The following is a 26,065-nucleotide window of genomic DNA, read 5'->3' on the forward strand; positions in this document are numbered from 1 at the left end:
AGGCTGGCCTCAAACTCAGAAATCCACCTGTCTCTGCCTCCCAAGTGCTGGGATTAAAGGCATGCGCCTGGCTTTTCTTCTAATTTTTAACACTTCCCCATTGTCATTCTTCCTTTTAGCCTCTCCACTTCCTCTTACACTGATGGCCTCTACTACTGTTATACATACATAAATATATAAGCATAAGCTACTTAGCCTCTTTAATATGGCTTGTATATATATGATTCTAGAGCTTACAACTTTGAACTGGAAGAGACTGCTCCATTTCTCAACAGCAGTCTTGGGCTGCCAGTAGTTCTTTGCTAGGACTAGGACCCCAGGACACTCTCTCTTCTACCTTAGCATGTCTCTTTAGTACTATCATTGTTCCAGTCTCATTTAGCCATATTGCTGGGGTATTATGGGTATTACTTTTGAAAGCCTCCCCAACTTAGTGTGGGCTCCGTGCCAGTGTCATGGTTCTGATCACACTTTACAATCACTGACTAGTAACCATCCTTTGCTTTCAGGATGTCAGATCCTCTGAGGAGCTGAACCCATGCATGTCTGGTTCCCTCCTGTGCTTCTGGCCTCTAGACCACTGCTGGAAAAGGCAAGGTTCTAGCCTGAAATTCACAGAGGAAAGCAAAAGAACTTTGCTGGCTTTATGGCTTGAGTGTACTCATGGCCTTGTGTTAAGAAGCCATGGGAACATTAGCTGAGTATTAGGCAAGGCCACAGCAGCTAACTCTAACGATGCTAGAGTATATAATCTGCTCGCATACAGGGCTCTGATTTTCCAGTTATTTACGGTAAACACCCAGGCTCAAGTTTTAAAATTGTAACCAAGAGCCAGCAAGGTGCCTCAGCACGTAACTGTGATTGCGGAACGCCTGACAACTGGAGTTCAGCCGCTGGACCCCTTGGTGTGAAAAGAGAATGAAGACTTTGGGCTTCTCCTGACTACGTGAGGCTTTAAGACTAAAGGGGGATCTAAGATCTGACCTTCTAACTCTCCTCTCATAAGCTCTTCCCACGTGCACAATGTCTAACACAGGGAGAAAGGTAATGTTATCTGTCATCAAGCACAGAGGTGACAAAAGTACCTTGGTGCTCCTTCGTGTGTCATCAAAGAGCTCCACCTTGAAGCATGTGCCATTAAGGCTAACAGTGGGTGATGGCTCTGAGACGTCGACTTTGGACAAGGTCAGAGCACTGAGCTGTTCTTCCAGGGATAGGACAAGGCCTTCGCTCTCCAGTTCTGTGGGGTCCAGAGCCTTGGAAGAAAGAGAAGAAATGGGAACACAGGACAGTGAAGGTGGCAGGTCATCTTACCAGCTGACTTTCAACAGTCAAGAGTAAAATGACTTGTCTCTGGCACTACAGAAAAGGCCCTTTGTAAAGCATGGCCTTGAAACTTCTCACCAGATAAACTACATGATGCAAGTTAAAAACCTGCCAACAGATTACATGATCATTCTCTTTTCAGAGTTCACTCAGCTGACAGTTGAGTATAGAGTAAATTAGAGTACACAGTACACAGTAAATTAGAATTCTAGATACACCCTGCCTAGTGAAAAAGCAGCCTTTCGGTTTGTACTTGAGTTTTCGTATGCCCCGATACTGAACACCAGCAACTCCAAAAGCTTTATGGCATTCTAAGATGCCAAAGCACTCACAAGCGGTCTCCTTGGCAAAGTGTCATCTCCTGGTCTAAAACAAATGATAAAAAAGTATAGCTCATCATGGAAATCATGAGCATTAACAAACATTAATATAAAAAAGCATGCTTCTTCTCCATCCCACAAAAGAGCCCTGCAGACCAGCCTTTTCCCTGATGTAGGGGCCTAGGTCACGGCTACGGCATATCCTGGCTATGGAAGGCTGTAGAGGGGACAGGGCCTCTCTCACCGACTTCAGCAGAGAAAGATGGCAGCAGCACTGGCGAAGCCGGAGAAGCTGGGACAGGACATGAACGGTGCTGGGTCTCTGGGAGTCTGCTGAAGTGCTACGCTGGGGTACACTGGACCCAAACTCCTGAGCCACTGCCAAGAGAGAAGACAAGTCCAGGAAATAGTACAAGGTTTAAAACAGGGAGATCTGGGGAAGAACTGGGAACTGAGTCAAGCTATTTAATTTTTTTTGACCTGGCACTCAATAATTTAGCTATAACATACTTAAACAAACAAATAAACAAAACCTTTGGGGTGGTGCGTGTGCCTTGGTTCTACCCTGTGGGGCCCAGGGATTGAACTCAGGTCATCAGGCTTGGCGCCAAGCACCTTTATCAGCTGAGCCTTCTTGATAGCCCTAAAACATACTTTTATGATATCAAATGAAAGACTGGGTTTTTCTGTACCCATGCCTGTGTTTTAAATAATGTAGACTTAGAAAACAAAAAGAAGTCCTTATGTTTTCAGATCAGTGTGTATTTCTCTGGCTTAACAAGCTGGTAAAATGTGGTCTCTCTTTGTTATTTTAATGGCTAAAAATCCCACTTTCATTCAGTAGCTATTCATACTTGAGTATCCCCTGGCTTACCTCTACTGAATGGATTATCAGGGCTTCTTCCAGAGTGGCTGCCTTCTTGTCTCTTTAGATAGGACTGGAGAGCTGACCTGTCAGAATACATGTACTACAGTCACTAATGCCAGGCTGCTAAACTTGGAATGGGGACTGGGCAGGGTATAGAATATACTGGCTAAATGATGCCCAGCTCACAGCAAACATGAGCCACAAGCAAAATAATAATAATTACTGTTATTTACAAAACAACCTTAAAACATGCATAGTAAGTATAAAGTATAAAAAGACAAAAGCCACCAGGCAGTGGTGACGCACGCCTTTAAGCCCAGCACTTGAGAGGCAGAGGCAGGCAGATTTCTGAGTTGGAGGCCAGCCTGGTCTACATAGTGAGTTCCAGGACAGCTAGGGCTACACAGAGAAACCCTGTCTCAAAAAACAAAAAACAAAAAAACAAAAACAAAAACAAAAAAAGAGACAAAAGCCACAATCTTCTTGGAAACAAAAAGTACCACATGGAAAGGAATAAATCAAGAATGACAAGAGTTCTAGAGAAAGTGCAAAGAGCAAACAGTAAGATTCCAAAGCTGTTTTTTATTTAAACTCCATTGAGATGCTGGGTATTAGGTCAAAGGTCAAAGAGAGTCATTATCTAATATATTATCCAATCCCAAAAGGAGCAGACAGATTCTATACCCTCTGATAGCAATGTCAAAAGACCATTAAAAATGGGGTCAAAATTCTGCCTTCAGTGTGTGGTAGAGATCGAGATAAGACAGAGGAAGGGAAAAAGAAATTTAAAAAAATTATATAAAGTTTGGGGGTTTTCTGGAAAATAAAGATGTAACATACCAATATCCTATGTGGAACTTAAGAAAATATAAGCCTAGATTCTTCCCCAAGCCAAGAAAGAAAAAAAGCCAAGCACGAGAGGTGCTTCTTCCTGGTACACACCTTGACCTTGCAAGAAAGACATCATAAACAGCCTGCTCGTCCTCGGAAAGCTTTAGCCGGTGCAGCTGGCAGCTACGCGCAGGCAGTGGCACCTGGGGAATGGGAAAGGAAGGTGCTGTGAAGTTTTGTAAACCACTGAAAACTCCAGAGCACACCCTAGCACGCTGGCCTCCCACTGCACCAGTCTCTGCACAGCGGTCCTCTCTTCCCTGGAAAGAACTGAGCTAGCACAGCACCAGGAACTGCTCTCAGGAGTCTCCCCAGAAGGAAAAGGAGGCTCCCGACACTGACTGGTCTACCTGAGGTCCGATCACATTCCCTCCCAGGCCTCCCTGGGGATAGGCAGAAATCTGGTTACCAGAGGTTTACCAGTGGAATCCAGTTGGTCTTTTGTTCTCCTCAGCAAAAGGCTCTTGGTTAAAATGCTTAACCGTTCTCCTCCTTTCATTGAACCATTGTCAACCTGACTCTTCCAAAGACTGAACTCATCAAATGGGGAGCAGCGGAGAAACCTTTGGAGGGCCAGGAAAGACACAGAACAGGAAAGGAGGTTGGGAGAGGATGGAATTAGGGTTCAAAGTAAGACACCAGATGAAAACAAATCAGAACTGCTGCCCTATCCTCCCATCCCACCTGAAAACGAACGCCATAGCAATGTCTGCCTGACAGGCCAAAAGCATGCATCAATAAAGAAAAATCACATTGTAAAGTTGTGCATTTTACAGGAACAATGTAAACAGCCACAAGAGGACATATAATGAACAGCTAGAATTTATTACTAAAGCATCAGTGTTAGCAAAGAAATTCCAAAAACTTTATGGGCTCACTTTAAAAAAGTTAGCATTTTAAAGTCAGCATTCTTTTCTGTTGGCCTCAAATACATTGAAGTCCTGCCCTGGTCCATGTATTTTAAAGCAACAGCCTAAAGCAGCCACGGGACTGAAGAATAGTGACCTGAGTTTCCTTTAATTCAAGCTGCTCTAAATGTTTGCAAAAATATAAAATACTGGTGTCAACCTAAGGATCACTGATACTTTATCATGAATATTCATTCTTTGCCATTAAAGCTAGCCTTCTGCCACACAAGATAATCTGGACACACCGGAGCTTCATCCCAAGGCATAAAATAATGATGAAGGGTTACAGACAGGGACAGGACCACATTGATGTGACCCCAAAGAAGTCACTCACTTCATCAGTGAATACATATCCAACAGATTGTTCTGAATGGGGGTTCCAGTGACAGCCCACCGGGCCTGGGCTTGGAGCTTACACACAGCAATAGATGTCTGTACTCGAGGGTTCTTCACATTATGCGCTTCATCCAAAATGATCCGAGCCCAGACTACCTGAAGCAAAGGTGCTGAGATGCCCTGGAAGGAACAAAGTAACATCCAACACCACTGTGGGAACATGCACGTGCCCTCAAGAGGAGGGAACAGAACCTGAGGGCCCACCCCAACCCTCTAATTTACTTAGACTCTTCCCACTGAACTATGGTTAGAAACCAAGCATGGAACTTCTCAAAAAGTTCAAATAAATGGTCACTTAAGAGTCTGTGAGATGGCTCAGCGAGTAAGAGCACTGATTGCTCTTCCGAAGGTCGTGAGTTCAAATCCCAGCAACCACATGGTGGCTCACAACCACCCATAATGAAATCTGATGCCCTCTTCTGTGTACTCATTTATAATAATAAATATATCTTTAAAAAAAAAAAGTCTGTCTCCGAACAGAATAAACCCAAGGATAAAATTCTTTGTAATTGGAGTTTTCATTTATTCTCTCCACCCACATTCAGCAGCAGCATTAATAATGTTTAGTTAGGAATGCACTAGGTATAATGTTAAAAATTCGCTCAGCCAGTAAAGCATTTACTAAGTTTATTAAAGCTTCCCACATGCCAATTTTTAGGTGTAAGATGCTAAGTCAAAAACAGAAGGGCCAGCTCAGACCTTCAAGGAGCTCCAGCTCAAGCAAGAGAAAAAAATGTCATCCGAGCATGAGGTCGATGCAGAGGTCACTCATACTCGACAGTGGAGGCTCTCCCCCACACAGCAGGGCCTCCGCATCAGCTGGATAAAGAGAGAGCTACAACCACGTGAGCACAGGTGCCAGGTGAGGCTGAATCCCAAAGCTGAGGGGCAAGCAGTTCAGAAAGGAAAGGCTTCCTGAAACTTGTTAGGAAATTGCTCCTGAGAAAAGGGAGGTAGCTAAGCACACGGTTCAGAGAAGCCCAGGGGGCGGCAGGTGTGAAGCATGCAGAAGGTGCAGTGCCTCGGGGAGGGCGCAGATGGGGTAAAGGAGAGAGGGGCAAACACCGTAAGGTACGTGAGACATTACATAATGGAATTTGGGTTGTTATCTCAGAGCCATGGAAAAGCACTGAGCTCGGTCTGAGCTGGAATGATACTCCATAATCACCCAGAATACAAAAGCCCCCTCAAAATTATACAAGAAAGTCTGTAAAACAGCTAACGAGATTCCTGAATCTGCCTCCAAATGAAGAAGGTTATTGTTTAGCTTCTGATCCATTTGTAGCGCTATTATTTGCAGAGCTCTTTTCTGGGAGGTGGGAGAAAGGCAGGCCGTAACAGATTAAAGCCTATTGAACATAAAGAACAGGATATGAGCGTATTCGCCATACAGTCTAAGATGAGAATAGCAAGAGAGACTCTTCGGCAGTCATGTGCGATTAGTATTACCACAATTACACTGTATGTTTCTTTACTTGTAAAAAATAGCTCAGCTGTGCCAAGTACTAATTTACCCCTGCGGTGCTTATCCAGAGCAGAAAAGAGCAGAGGGAAGGACTCCCTCCCACAGGTGGGCTACCTGGAACGTACTTCTCCTTGCAGGAAGGTGCCTTGCTCCCTGTCCCACAGACTGTGTGTGGCTCCCTCTACCTCCCTGGTAGCCCTAAGGCTCACCTCCACACTGAGGCTTGCTCCTGGGACCTCTCCCTCTTGCTTTGTTGTAGGAATCTCCTTGGCCAGAAGGCTATAAGTAGTAATCACGATGTCATACGTAGAGAGTCTGCATGGATACAAAAGGCAAACAGTAAACAATTCCTCCCAGTGTTATAAAAAGGCCTAGGGAGCTGGGGAGAAAGGATGGCTCAGGGGTAGGGTGTTTGCCAGGATGCTCAAGGCTCTCAGTTTAATTCCCAGTTCTGCAAAAACAAAACAAACCTAGGGAGGGAAAAAAGATAGCAGAATTAACATCAACTAATTACGTGCTTGGTACACACATGAGCTCTGTCTCTCTGTATGCACGCATGGTGTGTGTGTGTGTGTGTGTGTGTGTGTGTGTGTGTATGTGTGAAATGTGAGGTGGATTTTTCTATTAGACTTTCTATCTCTTACCAATGAGATCATCCTTCCTAGACAGACTGTTCACTACAGCGACCATGCAGTGAGTCAAAAAAGAAAATGTCTAGCTGTAGTCATATGAAGTTTGCTATGACCTGATCAGAACAGAAAGTAGGACAGGGCTAGAAACTGATATTTAATGATTTGAAGTGGATGATGCTCAGGTCTCCAAGAAAAAAGAAATCTTCAAAGCACTGTCAACCCCATGCCAATGGTACATTCTTGTTACCACTTTATAATAGAGTTGTAGAAACCCATTAACTTAGTTTTGGGCAGAAAAATGTAGTAAGCTTTCAGTTCATCTTTTCTACGCTATTATTTCTAATCTATTATTTACGCTAAAGGTTCTTATCAAAGGCATGGATTTTTTAAAAATGACTTATTTATTCATCTGTTTTACATGCATTAGTGTTTTATCTGTAGGATTTATTCACAGATTATGTCTGTGAGGATGTCAGACCCTCTGGAACTGGAGTCCTAGTCAGTTGTGAGCTGCCATGTGGGTGCTGAGAATTGAACCCGGAGCCTCTGCAAGTTCCTTTAAGTTAACAGGCAGGTCTAGCTGTAGCTCAGTGTTAGGGAGCTTACCCAGAATGCTCAAGGTATTTGAGTCCTAGCACTAGAAAAAAACAAAAAAGCAAACAAACAAACAAAAAACATCCCCAAAATCCAAAAACTAAAGATTGCCATCTGGGGTGAACTTTTCTCCCCCTCCCAAGCATCTCCTTTCAAGAATGTTTAGTTAAGTCTAACAACTCTGCATCTAAAACTCTTATGTTTAACCTCATTGAATAGTCGATGTATGAAAATTCAGTCATAAACATGCTCACATCCACACAGCCCGCAGCAGGTAACTGACAGAGTGCTACCAAGATGGCTTGTAAGACTAAGTGCTTCCTTTCACACTCAGGGAAACGGAAGATGAGTTCTAGACTCAGGCCTTCAGTGCCCAAGAGACACCCTGAGATTTTCTCATTTCCCAGGGTTTCCCAGGGAATGTGGCTGCTACCTCGCAGCACTCAGGGATTGCAAGCTCCTCCTATTTCAGCTTTGGCTGGGGAAAGTGACCAGCAAAGTGAAACCGCTAAACCCCGAGATGTGTTTGAGTGCAAGCTGCCAGATAATTAGATTGAAAATTGTCCTCAGTCTCCACAGATATGATTAATCCCAAATAACCGAGCAAGCAGAAAGGCAAAAGGGCTCCCTATGTGGGCTGCAGACCCGTCCAGGCACTGCCGACTTACATTTTTGCGTGCCGACTCCGGTTTGGCCCATGGTAGAGATAGATTCTGAGTTTGTTGCTGTTCACACGTTTCTCTACCTCGTTCTTCCAGTGATGGATCAGGGAAGCAGGGCAGACGATTAGTGTTCCATTGGAAGTAAAGACAGAGGAGTCTAGAGGAAGAAATCAATACCTAATTACAGTCACTGAATAGCCTTGAACATGATGACTTCTCTTGATGACTGTAATCAGTCCTTTTTTTTTTCTTTTTCTTTTGGTTTTTCGAGAAAGGGTTTCTCTGTGTAGCCCTGGCTGTCCTGGAACTCACTCTGTAAACCAGGCTGGCCTCAAACTCAGAAATTCGCCTGCCTCTGCCTCCCAAGTGCTGGGATTAAAGGTGTGCGCCACCACTGCCCGGCTTCTGTCAGTACTTTTAACTATTGGTTTATTTCTACACAAAGCAAACAGAATAGGAAATGGAAGAGACGGTCTTTTAAACCAAACAGTTATTTATTTTAGAGTGCGTTTAAGGACAGGAAGGAGAGTGGGCAGTGTGAGACCCAGTTGAAAGGGCGGCTAGGGGTGGAAGCAGGTCCTTTCCTAAGGACTCCTGAGATGATTCACTACAGGGAATTACGGTTTTATCTTTTTCTATATAAAAACGTAACTTAATATATTTCTACATTAAAATATAAATACAAATTACCATGCATTAAATGAGTAAAAAAAGTCTCTTCCAAGAAGCAAATGTGATTTTTTTTTAAAGATTTTTTTTTATTATATATACAATGTTCTGTTGCATGTATGCCTGCATACCAGAAGAGGGCACCAGATCTCATTACGGATAGTTGTGAGCTATCATGTAGTTGTTGGGAATTAACTGAGAACCTCTGGATGAGCAGCCCATACTCTTAACCTCTGAGCCATCTCTCCAACCCTGCAAATGTGATTTGTAACCATCTACTGGCACACAGTATTTAGTACCATTGTTTCTCATCGTGTGTGTGTGTGTGTGTGTGCGTGTGTGTGTGTGTGTGTGTGTGTGTGTGTGTGTGTGTGTTACTCCATACAGGGTGAGGGGCCTAGCTGCAACAGTGTTTGCCACGAGCCCTGAGAGAGAGCTGCGTGCTTCTAGCCACATAAGCAAAGCAGGACTTGTGCTCATGCTCACAGTAATTTATATGATATTTATTGATAACATATATCAACATAAAATATGCATAAGGCTATATTTTTTAAAAAGTTAAGAAACAAATAGAATATGCACCTTTAAAAAGATCCTTAACTTGGATATACCCGGGAGCTTACCCCCGCACCAAAAGAGAACTCTAATTACTATGTTTGAACTGTCCTATGACCTCACCTACCTCCAGAAAACTTTTGTGAATCCCAGATCAAGCTAAATTCAAATAAAAGGGACAAGTCACTTATAATTGCACACTCAGCATCAGAAATAACACAGGAGGAATGGCGGCAAATGAGGGCAGACTGCCATGAAGGTGGCAGGCACACTTCGGGAGTACAAGATAGGGCGCTGCTTGCCCACCCCGAAGTGCCATACAGCACCACTGTCTTGCATGTGCATCTTTGCACCCAACCATGTCCCATTTCTAGTACTTTGTATCATGGGTGAAGAAGATGAAGAGGAAAGTCTTTCAGGGAGGCAGTGTACTGCAGGCAGTGTTTGAGAAGTGGCACTGCGTGTGAAGAACTCTGGCATCTGGCTGTGCTAGGACTCCCACCCTGGCACACACAACATGCACTGGGAGCACTGGGACCTAACCATCACTGGCCAGGTCCCACCATGGTGTGAAACCATGTTCAGTGCCCATGAGCACTCCTTCCAGATCATGAAGGTAAAAGAGACTGCAGCCAGCTGGGCATCAAGCAGTTTCATGGCTACAAGATCAAGTTCTCATCGCCCCACTGAGTGCTTCCATGACAGCACAAGCCTTGCTGCACCACCAAGAGGCCCAACAATTTCTAAGCCCAGAGACCCACTGAATAAAACTCCAGAGTCAGAAATAACACAGGAAAGTAACCAATACTGGTTTTATAACAGATTAATTAGATGTGACCAAAGCCATCCTCTGTTAGCTTGAAAACCTCCCTCTGCTGGCTCAGATAAGGTTAGGAATGGTAGAAGGGCTTATATCTACCATTCTTGGAAAGCCACGTCACAGGCACGCTTCTGTCCTTTTCCTTGCTTTTCTGCTGATTCTTCTTGGTTAGGATGAGTGCAATCATTGTCAGAGTTTTTCCTAAGCCCATATCATCCGCTAGAAATAAGAAACAAAGGATCAACATGACTTCAAGAGGAGACTCCTCTGGCAGAAGCTGGCCTACTCCCTATCCCCCTATCCCCATGAGGGTTGTCTGTGTAAAAAGATGACCTCCTGCTTTTGTATGGAGATCGAGGTCAGATACCATACAATAGCTAGATCTTACTCTTACCTCAATTTCCCTTCTACAGTGGATTTATCTAACAGTGGATTGATTGACTTTCAGTTTCATGATGATGTCTGGTTTTTCTATAATTCCCAAAAGCAAAAATGTCTAGCTAACATCACCTACTCTACTCTGCCAAAGGTCCAGCAGTCTGTCATGCACTTCCTTTATTATCAAAGGCTGTAACTGAACACTTCATTATATCTATTTGTGTGTGTCCATGCATATGTGTGTGCACATGCACAAAAGCACCACATGCCAAGGTACATGTGCGGAGTCAGTTCTCTCCTGCTTTTTACATGAATTCCAAAGATCAAACTTGGGTCACCAGGCTTTTACAAGTGTTTGCTTACTGAGCCACGTCACTAGCTATGACAGACACTTGCGTTACACACAGTCCCTGTGCCAGCCACTGAGATTACCTGACTTACTCTTCATCCATATGGGACACTCATACCATATGGGATTAGCTCACCAGGCTTCTGTGGTCATTCAACATAATCATTGTGATCCAGCAGTAGAGTGGTTCACATTCTGCCTCTGCCACAGTGTGCAAATCAACATGGGCAGCCTGTGTACCAACGTCTGAGAGCCCTGCTCCCAACATTAGGCTATGGCTACCGATGGAAGTAACATGTAAGGAGAGCTCTCACATTTCAAAACTGCCCACACTGTGTGTATAAATGAAGTGGTTCTGTGATGACACAGCCCTTTCTTCTGACGTGGTTCTGTGCCAACACAGCCCTTCCTTCTGACGTGGTTCTGTGCCGACACAGCCCTTCCTTCTGACGTGGTTCTGTGCCGACACAGCCCTTCCTTCTGGCGTGGTTCTGTGCCGACACAGCCTTTCCTTCTGGAGGATGGAACCTCGCTGTCTACCAATATGAAACTGCCTATGTTACATGCTCCTAGAAAACTCCCTGGGCACAAGGTTTCCAAAATGCTTCTCTGGCTGGAAACATCCTCCAACTTACTACTAGGATGGTGAGACCCATGAGACTTCATTAGGAGAAAACTCCAGAAGACTGCTCCCTGGATTTTGTCCTGTGAGCCTTCTGCTGATTTTGATCTGTGTATGTCATGGCTGTGGGATGGACTAAATATTGTGGGTCCTATCACAAATCTCTGAACTCTGGGCAGACAGAAGCCTTAGTTCCCTTGTACACTCAGAGCAAAGTCATCATCAGTTTGTAATTGTGGCTATGGCCTGTGCTGCTGGAAGGCTGGTCCCCAGGCTCATATTCTATAGCTTCTAGAGACCATGGGGACCAGCACGGAACAACTCTTTCCTTAGTCAGAGGCAGCTACTAATGTCGGTTGCCAACACCTCCTTTGGTACACTATGTGTTTTTAACCAAGCTCGTAACATTTCTACACTTTAGTTTCCCATCTGAAAAATGGACATATCTTCCTTGTAGCATTGTGACAACATCAAGTCAAACACTACAGCACAGTTAAATAGTGGCTAAGCATCCCATAACGGTCAGCTCTTATTGTAATACCAGACTTACCCAGGATCCCTCCTTGTGGCTTCTGACTTTCCCGCCACAGTAACCAGGCTAGTGCCTGCTTCTGGTGCAGTAGCAAGGGGACCTGACAAAGTAAGTCAAATGTCAGAATGGATCCTGATGAGAGGCTATGCTGGACCCTGGCTTCATTCCACTCTTTGTACAGGTGAGCCCTTTATGTTCTAGCTGTGGCCATGAGCTGCTGGTTTCCTTGTCCACTATGGTGAAGACTTCCCTACAGCTAACACTCAGCACCTGTATTAGGACGCTTCTGTCCCGTCTCCACTAAAAGTCCACTTCTGTCTTCACATTTTGCTGCCTCCAACCAAGCTTCGGATGGTCACTTGACTTTTACTAGCCGTCCTGGTCCTTTTCATGATCCTCTATTTGACTCTCCTTTCTACTCCACAGCCCAGTCTACATTGACAGTCACAAGCTGCAACGGCTCTTGAACCACCGATTTCCTCCCAGTTCCTTTGTGTTCCAGTTTACGTTGTGCTCTGGGAGAGAACGAACGTTCACAACATCCATAAACCTTTATAGAGTTATCACTACTACACAGGGCATCTTGACCCATTCAAATCTGAGTTCATTTGTCAAAGCCAGGCTCCACTGCAAGGGACTCCCCCTACTCTCGAAGCATTGCCTGCTCCTCCCAGTGAGGGAGTGATGGGCCCACCCACCGCTCACTAACACCAACCCGACTCCTCACTACTTTCTCATTGTCCTGTGCTGTTTTTAATCCTCTCTGCCCTCTAAACATCTGCATTTTTTTTAAGGTATAAAACTACTGACTGACCATTATCTTGAGTTCCCTATGTACTTTATATATTTGGTCTATGACACACTGCAAGGTGCTCTCAGTTTTTTGTTTGTTTGGTTTTTTGTTTGATTTTGAGACAGGGTTGCTCTGTGTAGCCCTGGCTGTCCTGAGACTCATAGAGATTCACCTGTCTCTAGCTCTTGAGTGCTAGGATTAAAGGCGTGTGCCACCACTACCTGGTAGCACCGTGCTTTTTATCTTTGTCTTATGATCACATTTGTTTTACTTACTTATGAGCCACCCCCAGTAGTTCACTACAAATAACAACTGGTTTGCATCCTATCGCATCTACCAACTGAACACACAGATCCTTTGCTGTCATAGAACTGCAGAGCCTATGACTTAAAAAAGAAAGATTCGTTACTATTTTTACTGTTCAACAAAAAAGAAGGAACCACTACAGAAGCCACTGAGGCATCTCTCTGCAGGTTTCAGTGCTCTCCGGGATGCTGGATACTCTGCCTTGTAGTCTCCAGGCTCACCTTCAAGCCGGCTGGGTCTTCTGCCACTGCTGTTTCCCCGGGACAAGACTCCAGTGACCGATGCAGCTCATCAATGGCTTCACTCGTGATTTTCCACACATTATAAAAACGATGTTGGTTCATACTGCCTGAGGACAGACAAGTGTTCCCCAAAGATGTCACAAGTGCTATGTCCCGAGGGCTGGGGCTGCAGTGCAGTTGCTATAGTACTTGACTCACACAACTGGGTTTGATCCCCAATGCCATACAAATTAGAATACAGGAGGCCCTGTCTCTCGAACAAAAACAGCAAGACAAGTGCTGTATTCTGGATAGAGCCTCAAAAAGGCAATTATTTGCCAAATGAACTGAGTAAAACTTCCTACCTCAAGGCTCTACTGCTCTCACAAGCTTTTCTTCTCCCATTCTGTTTCCCTGACCACACAAACAACTGTAATTTAGAACAAAACAACCTATAATATCTTTCTAGAGCTGAAGACCAAATGTGAGGCCTTGAACATTATGGCTAAGCACTACCACTGAGCTCCACTGCCGGCCAGGCCCTTGGGGGTTTTGATCATTTAATTTTCAGTTCTGAAAAGCAGTGACACAAAGGTCATCCTGGGCAGTAATTCTGGAAGCAAAGGCCTCTGAATCCAAAGAAGAGCCAGTGAGAGTAAAAGCCACGCATGAAGTCGTCTGTGAGGACAAAGCAGATCCCTAAGATACAGGTCACAGTGGACTGTATCACACTGTACTGCTGGCCCTCTCGTCCCTCACAGGCAAGACACCAAGCTGTTCCCAGTTATAGGGAGAGAAGCATTTCTAGGACAAGGTTTCTAGACAACGGAAAATGTTAAGTTCTAAAATGCCTTAAAACTGTCTGAAGAGAATTCTTTCCAAGACTTGTCACATGTTCTCTTACATCAATAATCTGCCATAATTTAATGTTTCCCTAGGTGACTTCATCACTATTAAGTAATGGAATAATGTTGTAACATAAGCTTTGGTCCCAAAAGGCTTCCTGAGCAGCCAAGATGGCTACCTATGTGACCAAATGTTTTTTCAATGACCTTTTAGAGTGGCCTAAATTCAAATACCATCCACCCTATCTATTAGACACTCCCTGTCAAGGCTGCCTTTCATTTTTTTACACCTCTAGCAGTTATCACTGAGAGAAAAGTGACCCTGCTTTCCTAATTTCTGCCAGCCCACTTCAACTCCAATCTTCTGACTGCAAACCAAGTCATCAGACAGCACACCTAAGGCTCTAGCTGGGAGCTGGGGGTGGTGGTGTACTCCTTTATTCCTAACACTTGGGAGGCCAATCTGGTCTATAAATCAAGTTCCAGGCCATCCTTTTGAAATAGGTGGGACCCTGTTTCAAAACAAAAAACAAGAAGACCTAAAAAATAAAAAATAAGGCTCTACAAAGTTACCTGGAAGTTAGCAACAGAAACATAGATAACTAGGGAATTACTGCTTGCTATGTGTCTGAAGGCATTGGCCACCACTTAGATCATTCTTCTCTGCCTCCATGCATGCTTGACCCATATCCCCTCCCCATGCCCCCCCACCCCCACCCCCCTACCCCCCATCTTTCATGTAGGAAAATAACTTTACCTGCTAGTCTACCTGCCTCATACTAAGTTGGTTTTCATAATGTGCTGACCTCTGGGTTGGTGGGTGGGCACATGGTGACATAAGGCAGTAACCAGCCCCTAGCCTCAGAGTCTTACAACAACGTTCAAAGCTCTACAGAGAATCAGATACCTAACACACGTGCAACTTTCAATGCAAGGATGGATGGCTTTCCCTTCAAGTGGGTGCAAAGATGTCTGCTGAGTAGCACATAACTTACCGGCTTGTCACAGCCAGGCTGATGAACCTTACCTGCTGAGCACTGGCTGGCTCCTTCAGGAGTTTCCTGGCGGTCTGCCTTTAGTCCTAGGGAGGTTGCAGGCTGGATGAGGGGCCTGGGAAGGGGCTGGGGAGGTACCAAGTGTGGAGGGGCAGCAGCAGTTGGGGTGATGTTTCTCTGCTCTGGTTCCTGAGAGCTGCAGTTCTCCCCAGTTCCTGTTCAACACACAAGGGAGAGCAGACTAAAGTGAAAGAAACAAGTGAAGACACTGCAAGCCAATGCAGCCAGGGGGAGGTCTCCTAGAGAAGCCTGAGCTTGAGCTGTGCTCAGGCCAGAGCATGCAGGAATGCTGTTCCAAACAGCAGCAGATATATATTAGGAGAAAGCCTGGAAGCCAACTATAAGGGAGAAAAAAATGAGCACAACCTTTTTCAGAATGTGTCTGGCATGTTCACAAACACTGAGTTCTAGGGCAAACCCCATCTTACCTTGTTCTGGGGAGAGAGCCAGAGCATTGAGTGCATCCTCCAAAGCCTGGATTTGCTTAAGCAACTTCTCACCCTTGTCAGGGAGAGCCTGGATGTTCACTGCAGCCAGGGTGCCCTAAAAAACACGTCCCATCAAATAGAACTGGTCTCTCAAGTTATTAAAGGACAACTTCAGACTTTTCAATTTGACTTAGCATGACAAAACTCTAAAATGATCTTCTAATTATGAATATAAAAACAAGGATTACGAAGCAAAATAAAGGCCAAGCTAGCACACTAAGCTTAGGTCTAAACACAGGAAAGGCAGGTATCAGGCAGCCACCTAGTGAGCCCTCTCAGGAGTCCACTCCACTCTGCAAGCAGCTCCCAGCGCCCCACAGGATCCCTGATCCTAAGCAGTGCCTCGCAGCCTTCCTACTGCTGCGAGCCTTTCCTACAGTTCCTCATAATGTGGTGACCCCAACCATAAAATTATTTCATTGCTACTTCATAACTATAGTTTTACTGTTATGAATCATCATATAAATATCTGTTTTCTCACAGTCTTAGGTGACTCCTGTGAAAGGGACATTTGACCCTCAAGGCGGTTCCAACTCACAGGTTGAAAATCACTGCCTTAGAGACAAAGCACAAGTCAAGACTGGCCTGCTTTTTGTTTGTTTTCATTATATGTATTTGCATGCATATAAACTGCGTGTAAGTATGTAGATGTAAGTGCAGGTGCCCAAGGAGGCAGAGAGAGGGTGTCGGATCCTCTGGGGCCAAGGTTACAGGTGGTTTGGAGCCAGCTGACACGGGTGTTGGAACTGAACTGGGGTCTTCGGCAAAGGCAGCGTACACTGCGGACTCACCTTCTTTTGTTTCAGCTGTGCTGTAAGGTTTGCACGCCGGGCTGCTGGATCAGATGGTTCTCCCTTCTTGGAAACACCTGAAGCAGCAGGTGTCTGTCTCTGCACACTCTGGCCCGAATGCTGAAGGCTCCCCTTCTTCTGTGAGTCCACAGTTGAGTCAAAGAGAAGTGGGGACCCTGGCCTACTGGAACCACCATCGCTGTCATCGCTGTCATCGCTGCTGGAGGTGGCATGGTGTCCCACTCCGGAGCAAAGCCCTGGTGCTGCTTGTGCTTTGGAAGCAGGCCTCCAAGTGTTGGAAGGTCCCTGGAGAGGCCCCTGAGATAGCCCCTTCGGGGTGGCCTGTGCACTGGGGGCATCTGCTCCTGTTTTGCCTCGGGCCTCCCCGCTCCAGAGCTGCTCCCTGCTGAGGTGTCCGTCTTTCTGGACCTTGCTCTCTGCGTTCTGACCAGGAATACTTGGCACCAAACGCTGGGTTTCCTTTTCTCTCAGAGGTTCTGAGACCCCTGGACTCTCACTCTCTGACATCTGAGGACCCTTGGGTGTTCCCTGAGGCACCTCTGCATGGCCTTGTTTGGAAGCCATTCCTTCAGTTTTCTTAGTTTGGGGCCGGAACTTCGTTTTTTCCTCTTGTTCTTCCCTGTCACCTCCAGACTGTCTAGTTGTTACCAAGTCAGATGAGGGGTCCTTTTCCATCCTGCAGTTAGATTTGGGCTTCTGTTCTTTCCTTTGATCCAAGAGCTGCTCTCTGTTTACTCTCAGGTTCTTATCGGCTGTCTTTCTCTGACCTTCTCCTTCGACAAACTGTTTGCATTCAACTGTTTTGTGATTCTCGTTAAGCACCCTGAATGGGTTTCTGGGCTGGCTGGGAGAGTGCCGCAGTAACTCAGACGCCTGCTGAGGCTTACCGGTCACAGGGAGTTCCTTGGGGCTAGGACCCTATAAGACAATGAAAATAAACACTGTGACATAAAATAGGGCTGCTTTTGTATCTAAAATGTCCTTCTGGAGGAAAGGGAAGCACAGTAAGTGCAGTCCACGCCTAGTACTGCTTCTGCATCTAAAATGGAAAGATGCCAAATTCACAAGGACTCACAGCCACAGTGTGTATTTCTCTATTCTTTACCGGTGTTACCAGTTCCCACGTCTACTCCCCATGTACTGCACAAGAGCACGGCCTCTCCTCCTCTCCCAGTCTAGGAACCTAGGCGTTACATTTACCTTATATCAAAATCAAGTCAAGACTGAGCTATAAAAAGATGGGGATATTAGTCTTTCTTCCCTAAGTAGGAGGATACTGGCTGCTTTTATGACATTGGAAAACATTTGTGTAAAACAGAGGATAAGAGATCAAAATTTGATCACAGCAGTGGCTCTTTGAATGAGCAGCCACAAAACCCTTCAGGGCTCTCAGAGGCAGTGTGACGGACAGCCGCAGTTCATACAGACTGGCGGGCTTTCTGTGTATGGAAGACACATGGGTGACTCCTACCTGCCACGGGACGTTTCCACACCAGTGCTTCCCCTCCGCCTTAGTCCCAGCACATCGGAAGAACAACCTAATGGAGTATAAAACAGGTAATTAAGGTACAAATGTTCTTTAAGAGTTTCATTTTTAAGGGTTTTTTATTGATTTTGTATATGCATGATCATTTTGTCTGCATGTATTTATGTAGTGCCTACAGAGGCCAGAAGATGGCACTGATTCCCTGGAACTAGATTCAGGCCTGTAATTTTGTTGTGAGCTGCCCCGATAGTATGGTTAATAGGGACAGAATCCATTTTATGCAACAGCACCAAGCAACCACTGAGCATCAATCCACACCCATAAGAGAGAGAGAGACAGAGAGGTGTCTCACCATAGCCCAAGCTGGCCACCCCTGGTTTTGATGTGGGTACTGAAGATCTGAATTCAGGTCTTCATGCTCACACAGCTAGCAGCTTACCTAAGTCATCACTGCAGAGGACATTTTTAAAGGCTGGAAAGTCAAGAACCAAAATGATACAATAACCAAAATGTATGTACTGGTTTACTCTTTTTTACTCTGTATGAAGAAGAACAAATGAAAGAGATCAGCAATGGCTACTAAACAGAAAAAGGATAACCAGATATTGTGTGTGCCAGAAGAGAGGCCACAATACTGGTCTAAAAAAGGAAGTTGCTAAACAAACAAGAAATACTAGCAAATTCCAAACTGTATCACACAGTTAACTTTTTACAACCTAGGGCCTTTCTGGAGCACCGCCATCACTGTCCCAGATGAGAGGCGGAGAGAGGAGCACACTGGATGGACTGCCAGGCAATAGCTTGCCATTCCAGCTCTCTTCAAGCCATTTTTCTCAGCCTCACTGCACTCGGCTTCACCATCTCAATTCAAACTTTCACTCAGAGAAATCGGGTGTGCTTAGTGGCTGGAGCTGGTTTGACTCCCAGCCACCATGGGAACTCAGATTCCCTTCCTAACCTCTTGAATAGCATTCTTCCATCTACCTGTAAAGCAGCTACTGAGACCGCGACCACGACCACCACAACCAGGCATGGCTCAGTTCTTTGGAAGCTATTATCACTTTTCCTCCACAGTCTTCACTTTTGAACCTCCAGAGTTCTTTTAATGCAAATTAGAAAGCCATTGGTTGCTGTCTACCACCTATAGAGGCTGGTGTTTCCGTATCAAGAGACAAGTGATCTTAAGTGTCAGGAGAACACTACTGAACCTAATAAAGATTTGCCAGCCCAACTCTACTAACAGAAAAGCAATCTCTCTCTCAATCAATATCTCTCTTTCTCCCCCCCATCTATCTATTTTTAATTACATTTGTAGGCTTGGGAGATGTCTTAGTGAATAAAGTGCTTCCTTGCAAGTGTGAAAACCAAAGTACCCACATAAAATACAGGTGGGTTTGGCAGCCAGCCAGTAATCCCAGCACTCAGGAGGCAGGGACAAAGTGTCCCTAAGACAAGCTGTCTATGGAGGCTTGCAAACAGGTGGGTTCCAAGGTCAGTGAGGACCCTCCCTCAGGAGGTAAAGTGGAGGGTGATTAAGAGACTCACTCAACACCAACCTCTGGCCTCACACACATGTGCACGGCACCCACACACATCCAAATGTACAAATATACATATACACATACCCCCTCATACATACAGAACAACAAACATTCCATTTACAACAGCAGTAAAAACATAACCAGAGAAATACATTTTTTGAGAAGGAGTATAAGAGTTTTGTAATGAAAATTATTTAAAAACACCGAGAGGAAAATTTAAAGTCATACTCTACACCAGGCTCACAGCCTGGAAAAGTCAACATTGATGTCTGTTCTCTCAAAATTCATCTCTGTAAATTATGCAACCTCAACAGAATTTTCTGTAGAAATTTAAGAGGTTGAATCTATATTTGATATGTAAACACAAAGATCCCACAATTCCAGCACAATCTTGAAGAAGCTAGAAGACATACTATTTCACATAATCAACCACTCAAGAATATGTAAATGAACCAATGACAAAAACTAACCACCTCAGTCACTGACACAAACTTACAGTCAATTGATTTTTTTTTTTTTTTTAAATAAGGATGCCAAGCATTTAGATATCCTTGGGCTGGGGACAGAGACTTAGAACATATAAATTCTAAAACATAGACTATTACATAAAAACTATCATGTATGTATGACCCCTGCCTTCTAGGTCAAACCAAGCCAATTCTTGAAGTGGTCATGCTACATCATGCCTTGGTACCCCAATGCAATGTGTTCATTTAAAAGAATATCTAATGACTGGTAACTTTCTATTTACCTTTAACATTCATGAAAAATAACTTCTCCCATCTATACGGACTTCCCTGCCCTTCCCAAGGGAAACTGCTCTTTACTGAGTCTTAGCATGTTAGACCTTTTCCCTCTTTTTTATTACCAGAAAAGAAAGTTGACAAGTTAGTGGGCTCATGTTATTAGCAACTGGACAGCTAGAGGAAGCAGTAGAGCTGGTAATCCAGAAATCAACCGCTGGCTCCTCGGGGTGACTCATTCAGTATTTAGGGCACTGGTTAACAATGTTCTCAACACCATGACTTTTAATATAGTTCCTCATGTTGTGATGGCCTCAATCATGAACTTATCTTCATTGCTACTTCATAACCAGAATTGTGCTATTTTATGAATCATAGTGTAAATATCTGATATGTGAGCCCTGTGAAAGGGTCAAGACCTACAAGCTTAGAATTGCTAATAAGGTAGATAGATAATGTTCAGTATGTATAAAAAATGTTTTCAGTAATGACTTTTAAAGAACAAAATTCTTTATTTTTAAAAAATTAAAAAAAAAAAAACATATCTAGCTGCAACTCTCTCAGGACTGGGGCAGAAGTGTATGTGTGAGTGTGAGTGTGTGTGTGTGTGTGTGTGTGTGTGTGTGTTATGGGGGATGTTCCTCTGGACACTCACCTCCATTCTTTCTTGCCCTGTGGTAGAAACAAACCCTGAAGCTCAACCACAAAATCCTCGTGCAATAAACAGTGAGAAACAGGAATACTAGAAGAGAAAAACACAAGACAATTTTAGAAGACAAGGAAAAGAGGCCAGCAGTTTGAAGTCAAATCCAAGCTTGAATTCTTGTTTCTACTTACTTATTTGGAGACAGAGTCTCACTGAGTAGCCCTGGCTGGCCTGGGACTCACTACTTAGACCAGTGTGGCCTCAAACTTGCAGTAATCCTTCCTCTGCCTCTTGAATCTTAGGATCACAAGTGCGTGCCACCACACCCAGCCCCACCACAGATGTTATACCAAGGTGTCCTGGGTTTGTAAATCCCACATATGGTTATCTGTGTGGCTTCCTGAGGAAAGGATCCAAAGTTTTTCTCTCTTTTCACTTTCTAAACCAAAGCAGGACAATAATTACTTTTTTCTCCATGACTGTCATAGGACATCCACACTACAACACTCCCAGGGGTAACTTATGGTCTAAGGCTTGCTACAGGGCAGGCCTGCCGTGACTTCTCGGGTTCTCCTGTTATCCTTTACCTATTAATACCCTATTAGCTGTCACTTGCTCTTATTCACTTGATTACCTCTAACAATAACTTACTCACGTGCTTCTTACCTGGTACAGAATCTTAAATGTCCCTCCTTACTTACAGAAGAAAAATATGTCCAGCACTGAGAGCGAAAAGGTTTGAGTGAAGGTCTAAAGCGCTCTCATGTGACTTGTAACACTGTCTACGGCCTGCAGTCTGCTCACTAGACACACTGCAAGCATCGGGTGAAAAGTACTGTACTAGTGTGTACTGCGGTGTAGCCACGTAAGGGGCACGCTGTTTAAGAATGTTCACTCTCCTTTTCAAGACTTATTTACTTCTATTTTATGTTTAGGGATATTTTTGTCTGCATGTGTTGTCTATACACCAAATACACGCTAGGTATTTAGAGGCCAGAAGAGGGCGCCGGATCCCTTGGAACTGAAGTTACAGACACTTGACAGCCCCTAAGTGGGTACTGGAAATCAAAGCTAGGGCCTCTGGAAGAGCAGCCAGTGCTCTTAAAGGTTGACCCATCTCTCCAGTCCCCACAAATATTTCTCTTAATGTTGAATTAAACCTAAGACCAACATTGGTCCACAATTCCTATAAACATGAGCACACATGTGTCTTACAACATTTGAGCAGGGCACCAAATCTCAGTATATTTAGAAACTAGAACTACATAGTAAACTCCGATGCAAAACAGAGACACAAATCATACAACTTATTCCAGTACTAATATCCATTGTATGGTTATGATACTGAAAAAAAAATAACTGTGCTCTACAAAGTCCAGCTGAATAGAAAGCAGGAAGAAATGTTAAATGACACCACAGTTTAATCTCACTTAGAGAATGTCAACACCCAGTATGGTGAGAGTGTCACATCCAAGAGCAGTATTGACTTTCCTCACTTTAGACAGGATGCTTGACGTTTCTAGGTGTCAGCCTTCACATCTGCAGAACCCGAGTTCCACATCAACCTCTGATGTTTATTTCAGCACTCCCTACAGCAGCGGTTCTCAACCTTCCTAATACTGTAATGCTTTAAAAGAGTTCTTTATGTTGCGGTGATCCCAACCATAAATCATTTCCGTTGCTACTTTATCACTGTCATTTTTTTTTTGAATCGTAAATATCTGATTTGCAGGATATCTGAAATGTGAACCCAGTGAAAGGGTCCTTAGATCCTGGAGGTCGTGACCCACAGATTGAGAAACACTGCCATAAAGACCCTGGATCTCTCCGGATTATTAACGTCATGCTACTAGATGAAGGAGAAAAGCCTGTGTCTAATTATTATGTTTTAACCTCAAACGTACAGTTTAAATGGCGACCTAAAATTAGTACAAGACTAGCAAATTAAGTCCCATGTCCACTGTTTACACTTTTTAGAGGGAGCAGAAAGGAGGCTGCTGCAAAGGGGAGTGGCTAAGTAAGGCCAGACAGGTGCCTAGAAACTTGAAGCGGACTCTAGAAGGATCCGAGTGAATCCGCGTCCCAAGGCAGCTGAAGTGGCAGGCTGGGTCACTCCGTGGAACCCGGCCGGGCTGGAGACTCACTCGGTGGCCTGCACGAAGCCGCACGTGTTCGTCCGGCACACGTAGAAGCTCTTTCCCTTATTCGGGCCATCGCGGACACCGGTCTTTAAGAAGCAGGCAGCCCCTGAGGAAACAAGAAAATCAGCAACGGCCACTCCCAGCCAGTCCCACAGTCCCCAGGAGGGAAATCCCGAGACTAGGGCCTTACCGTGCTCCGGACACTTAACTAGGTCCATAACGCCGCCAGGAAGCCCTGGCCTACCGGGTTTCCGTCTCTGACTCCGCCCCGTTCCGCCCACCACAACGCTTCACCAATCAAGTGGGAGAGCCTCTCACCTTCAACCAATTACAGCCTCCCTCAGGCTTGGCGCTCACTAATATCAAACTTGGAGTGAGGAGGCGTGGCCGAAGTCCAGTGAGGACGCCGGGAAGTTCCCAGGTTTGGGAGAACGCAAGACCTGGAGGGCGGGAGGCCGAGGCTGATCCTGGGCGACTCCAGAGGAACCACTGAGACCCAGAGGGACCCAGAGACGCTGGTCTGCTCGGGAAGCAGCCACTGTCGGCCGAAACACTCCACTTTGAGGCGGCCGAGAGGCGGGAGCATCCCTTAAAACTGTGGGACTCTATTGCATAGTCTGTAATAAGCATGAAGACACCCTTAGGACCCCGGACAACCTTTAAATGAGTGCAGGGCGTCCTCAAGGTCAACAAAGATTGAACATCTGCACGGATCTCACTCAGTTCCAGGCTCCACGCTCTTTGAGTCTCACGGCTGCCTTCTTCTGGTGAGGTTCTAAGGACCGCCTGGTTTGGACGCCCTGAGTCTGAGAAAAGAACCTGAGGGCAATACCAGACTTGCGTGCACGCTAATTTTACATTGTGTATTTTGCATTGTCAAAGCCTTTGAACTTATTTTGCATTTGTGGTTTTAAAAAAACTGAGAGCGACGTTAAAAGAATATTGCATTTGAAATTGAAACCAAGGGGCTAGGGATATGGCTCAGCATTTAAAAGCGCTTGCTGGCTATTCTTGCAGACACGAGTTTGGTTCCTTAGCACCTACTTCCGGCCCCTCACAGCCACCTGTAATCCAGCTCCAGACCTCCATGGACTCCTGCACTAACTTGTACACAGAGAGAGACACATACACAGAATTAAGAATAAAATGAATCTTTAGAAATTGTAATCGAATCTTTAGAAATTGTAATCGAATCTTTTAGTGAGCAGATTGCAACCGCAATAGCCATGGCTTCATTTTTCAGCAGTTGAAGACCTTGTGTCTCAGAGTAGCACACACCACTGCTATAAGGATAGAAAAGCTGCAATGTTTAAGAAGTCTGGGCTATATGGAGACTGTAAATGTTTTAGGAGTCCAGAGGACCCCTCCAGACTGTGCTGAGGTATCGTTTATGAATTAAGCAGTTCTTACTAAATAGCTTTTTTGGTGCCCCAAGAGGAATAGGTGTTTGAGAAATATAAAGTTCACTTCACTTAATGCATACATTTAAAGCAACTGTTCTAACCACAAGGGGTTTCCTGAATGGAGGAAACTGAACTAGTCTATACCTAATGCTTAAGTAAATATAAAATAGTATTTAAATGTCAAGATGAATGGAGTCAGCAGAAAACCCTGGAGAGCTTGAGAAAGACATGAATTTCCAAGTGCATGCAGTATACCCCTAGCTCTCTGGTGAAATTTTATACAGACAAATAGGTGGGGTATTTTCTTTATTCCCAAATTGCAACTCCAAGATGTGTATGTGAAATAGATACCATGTGAGGAGATGGAGACCACAAACACTAGGGTTTGGGGAAGAGGACCATGGTGATTGTGGTAGTGAGAATTTTGGTTTCTTTAAAAATGCAGGAATTTAAGAATGTGTTTTGTTTTAATCCCAGGTGGGGTGGCTACAGATTGTCCACAGCAGCTGACCATGATTTGCCTCGTGCTCTAACAGGGGTTGGTTTTGCCAACTGTGGATAGTTTCTGAGGGTGTGTGACATTTAGAATTCTGGGGACTCTTCAGAGGGTATATAAATACTAGGGCCCGATAGGAGGGGCTGGGTTGGTGGTTAGATGCTGTTGGCTGCGATTTGTTAAGCAGTTGTGTGCAAAGAGATGAAAAGAAGAAATTAGATATCCTGGTGGAGAAGCTCAAACTTGCTCCAAGGAACTCGACACCTCTAGTCAGCCTTTCCCCCCTCTGCCCTTTCTTCTCTTCTACCTAGTGTTAGGGGGTTGAAAGGAAAGAGGGGGTGGAAAAGAGTGGAATTAAAAAGAACTCACAAAGTGACTAAAGTCTAGTTACAGACCTTTTTTTTCCCCTCCTTTTTTTCCCATGTATTCCTACAGGCCAGAAGAGGGCACCAGATCTCATTATAGATGGTTATGAACCACCATGTGGTTGCTGGGAATTGAACTCATGCAGCAAGTGCTCTTAATCTCTGAGCCATTTTTCCAGCCCCAGGTTACAGATTCTTTCCTGCACAACATGATTTTGAGACTGGACAAAGTCCAGGTCTCGGATGTGGCATTACAGACAAATCTTTTCCTCTGAAGCTGCTCAGCCGGCTTGCACGCATCCAGTAAGCAAAATTGGACACAGAAAACTTACAGGAAGGGAAACTACTTCTTCCAGAAATCTAGGATGTGCTAAATAAAAACATTTAGACCCCAGATCATATTAATAGGGGTGGGATTGGACCAGTGAGACAGCCAAGCATGTACGGGTTTTGTGCATATATATTTCATATATGTTCTTAGCCTGAAAACATCTGGAAAGAGCTCTGATAATGAGCTGTATAAATTTCTATTTTGTATGAAGCTGAGAATGTAAGTTTTGGGTTTCTTGATAGCCTTGTCATACTCAGAACAAATGTTTAGAGTAAATCCTAAATATAGATGTTTTAAATGTACAGGTTAACAATACAACTTATTGAAGTATGGACTGGCTCAAACACAAAGTTTATGTTGGAATTATTCTGTAGCTGGATTGTCACAGTGACTGCACTTGAACTAA

The 26,065-nt window shown here is 44.6% G+C and overlaps 1 protein-coding gene and 1 pseudogene across 1 annotated transcript in view; one reads left to right on the forward strand and one right to left on the reverse strand.

Annotated features, from left to right (window-relative positions):
- The window catches only part of Ttf2 (transcription termination factor 2), a 30,462-nt gene extending 7,142 nt beyond the window's left edge, over positions 1-23,320 (reverse strand). The window contains exons 1-18 of the mRNA XM_031374979.1: positions 23,255-23,320; positions 23,068-23,170; positions 20,933-21,019; positions 17,979-18,045; positions 16,487-17,425; positions 15,636-15,750; positions 15,180-15,362; positions 13,308-13,435; positions 12,006-12,087; positions 10,206-10,325; positions 8,069-8,219; positions 6,384-6,489; positions 4,648-4,829; positions 3,815-3,968; positions 3,457-3,548; positions 2,521-2,597; positions 1,891-2,024; positions 1,086-1,256 (exon numbers count right to left, since the gene is read on the reverse strand). Coding sequence (XP_031230839.1) covers positions 1,086-1,256; positions 1,891-2,024; positions 2,521-2,597; positions 3,457-3,548; positions 3,815-3,968; positions 4,648-4,829; positions 6,384-6,489; positions 8,069-8,219; positions 10,206-10,325; positions 12,006-12,087; positions 13,308-13,435; positions 15,180-15,362; positions 15,636-15,750; positions 16,487-17,425; positions 17,979-18,045; positions 20,933-21,019; positions 23,068-23,170; positions 23,255-23,282 — 2,919 coding nt within the window. The 5' untranslated portion in view covers positions 23,283-23,320. The remainder of the gene's footprint in view (positions 1-1,085; positions 1,257-1,890; positions 2,025-2,520; positions 2,598-3,456; positions 3,549-3,814; positions 3,969-4,647; positions 4,830-6,383; positions 6,490-8,068; positions 8,220-10,205; positions 10,326-12,005; positions 12,088-13,307; positions 13,436-15,179; positions 15,363-15,635; positions 15,751-16,486; positions 17,426-17,978; positions 18,046-20,932; positions 21,020-23,067; positions 23,171-23,254) is intronic.
- LOC116094150 lies at positions 9,540-10,033 on the forward strand (annotated as a pseudogene).
- Positions 23,321-26,065: the final 2,745 nt, after the last annotated feature.

The sequence above is a fragment of the Mastomys coucha genome, unplaced genomic scaffold (assembly GCF_008632895.1).
Source record: "Mastomys coucha isolate ucsf_1 unplaced genomic scaffold, UCSF_Mcou_1 pScaffold16, whole genome shotgun sequence".
Taxonomy (NCBI): domain Eukaryota; kingdom Metazoa; phylum Chordata; class Mammalia; order Rodentia; family Muridae; genus Mastomys; species Mastomys coucha.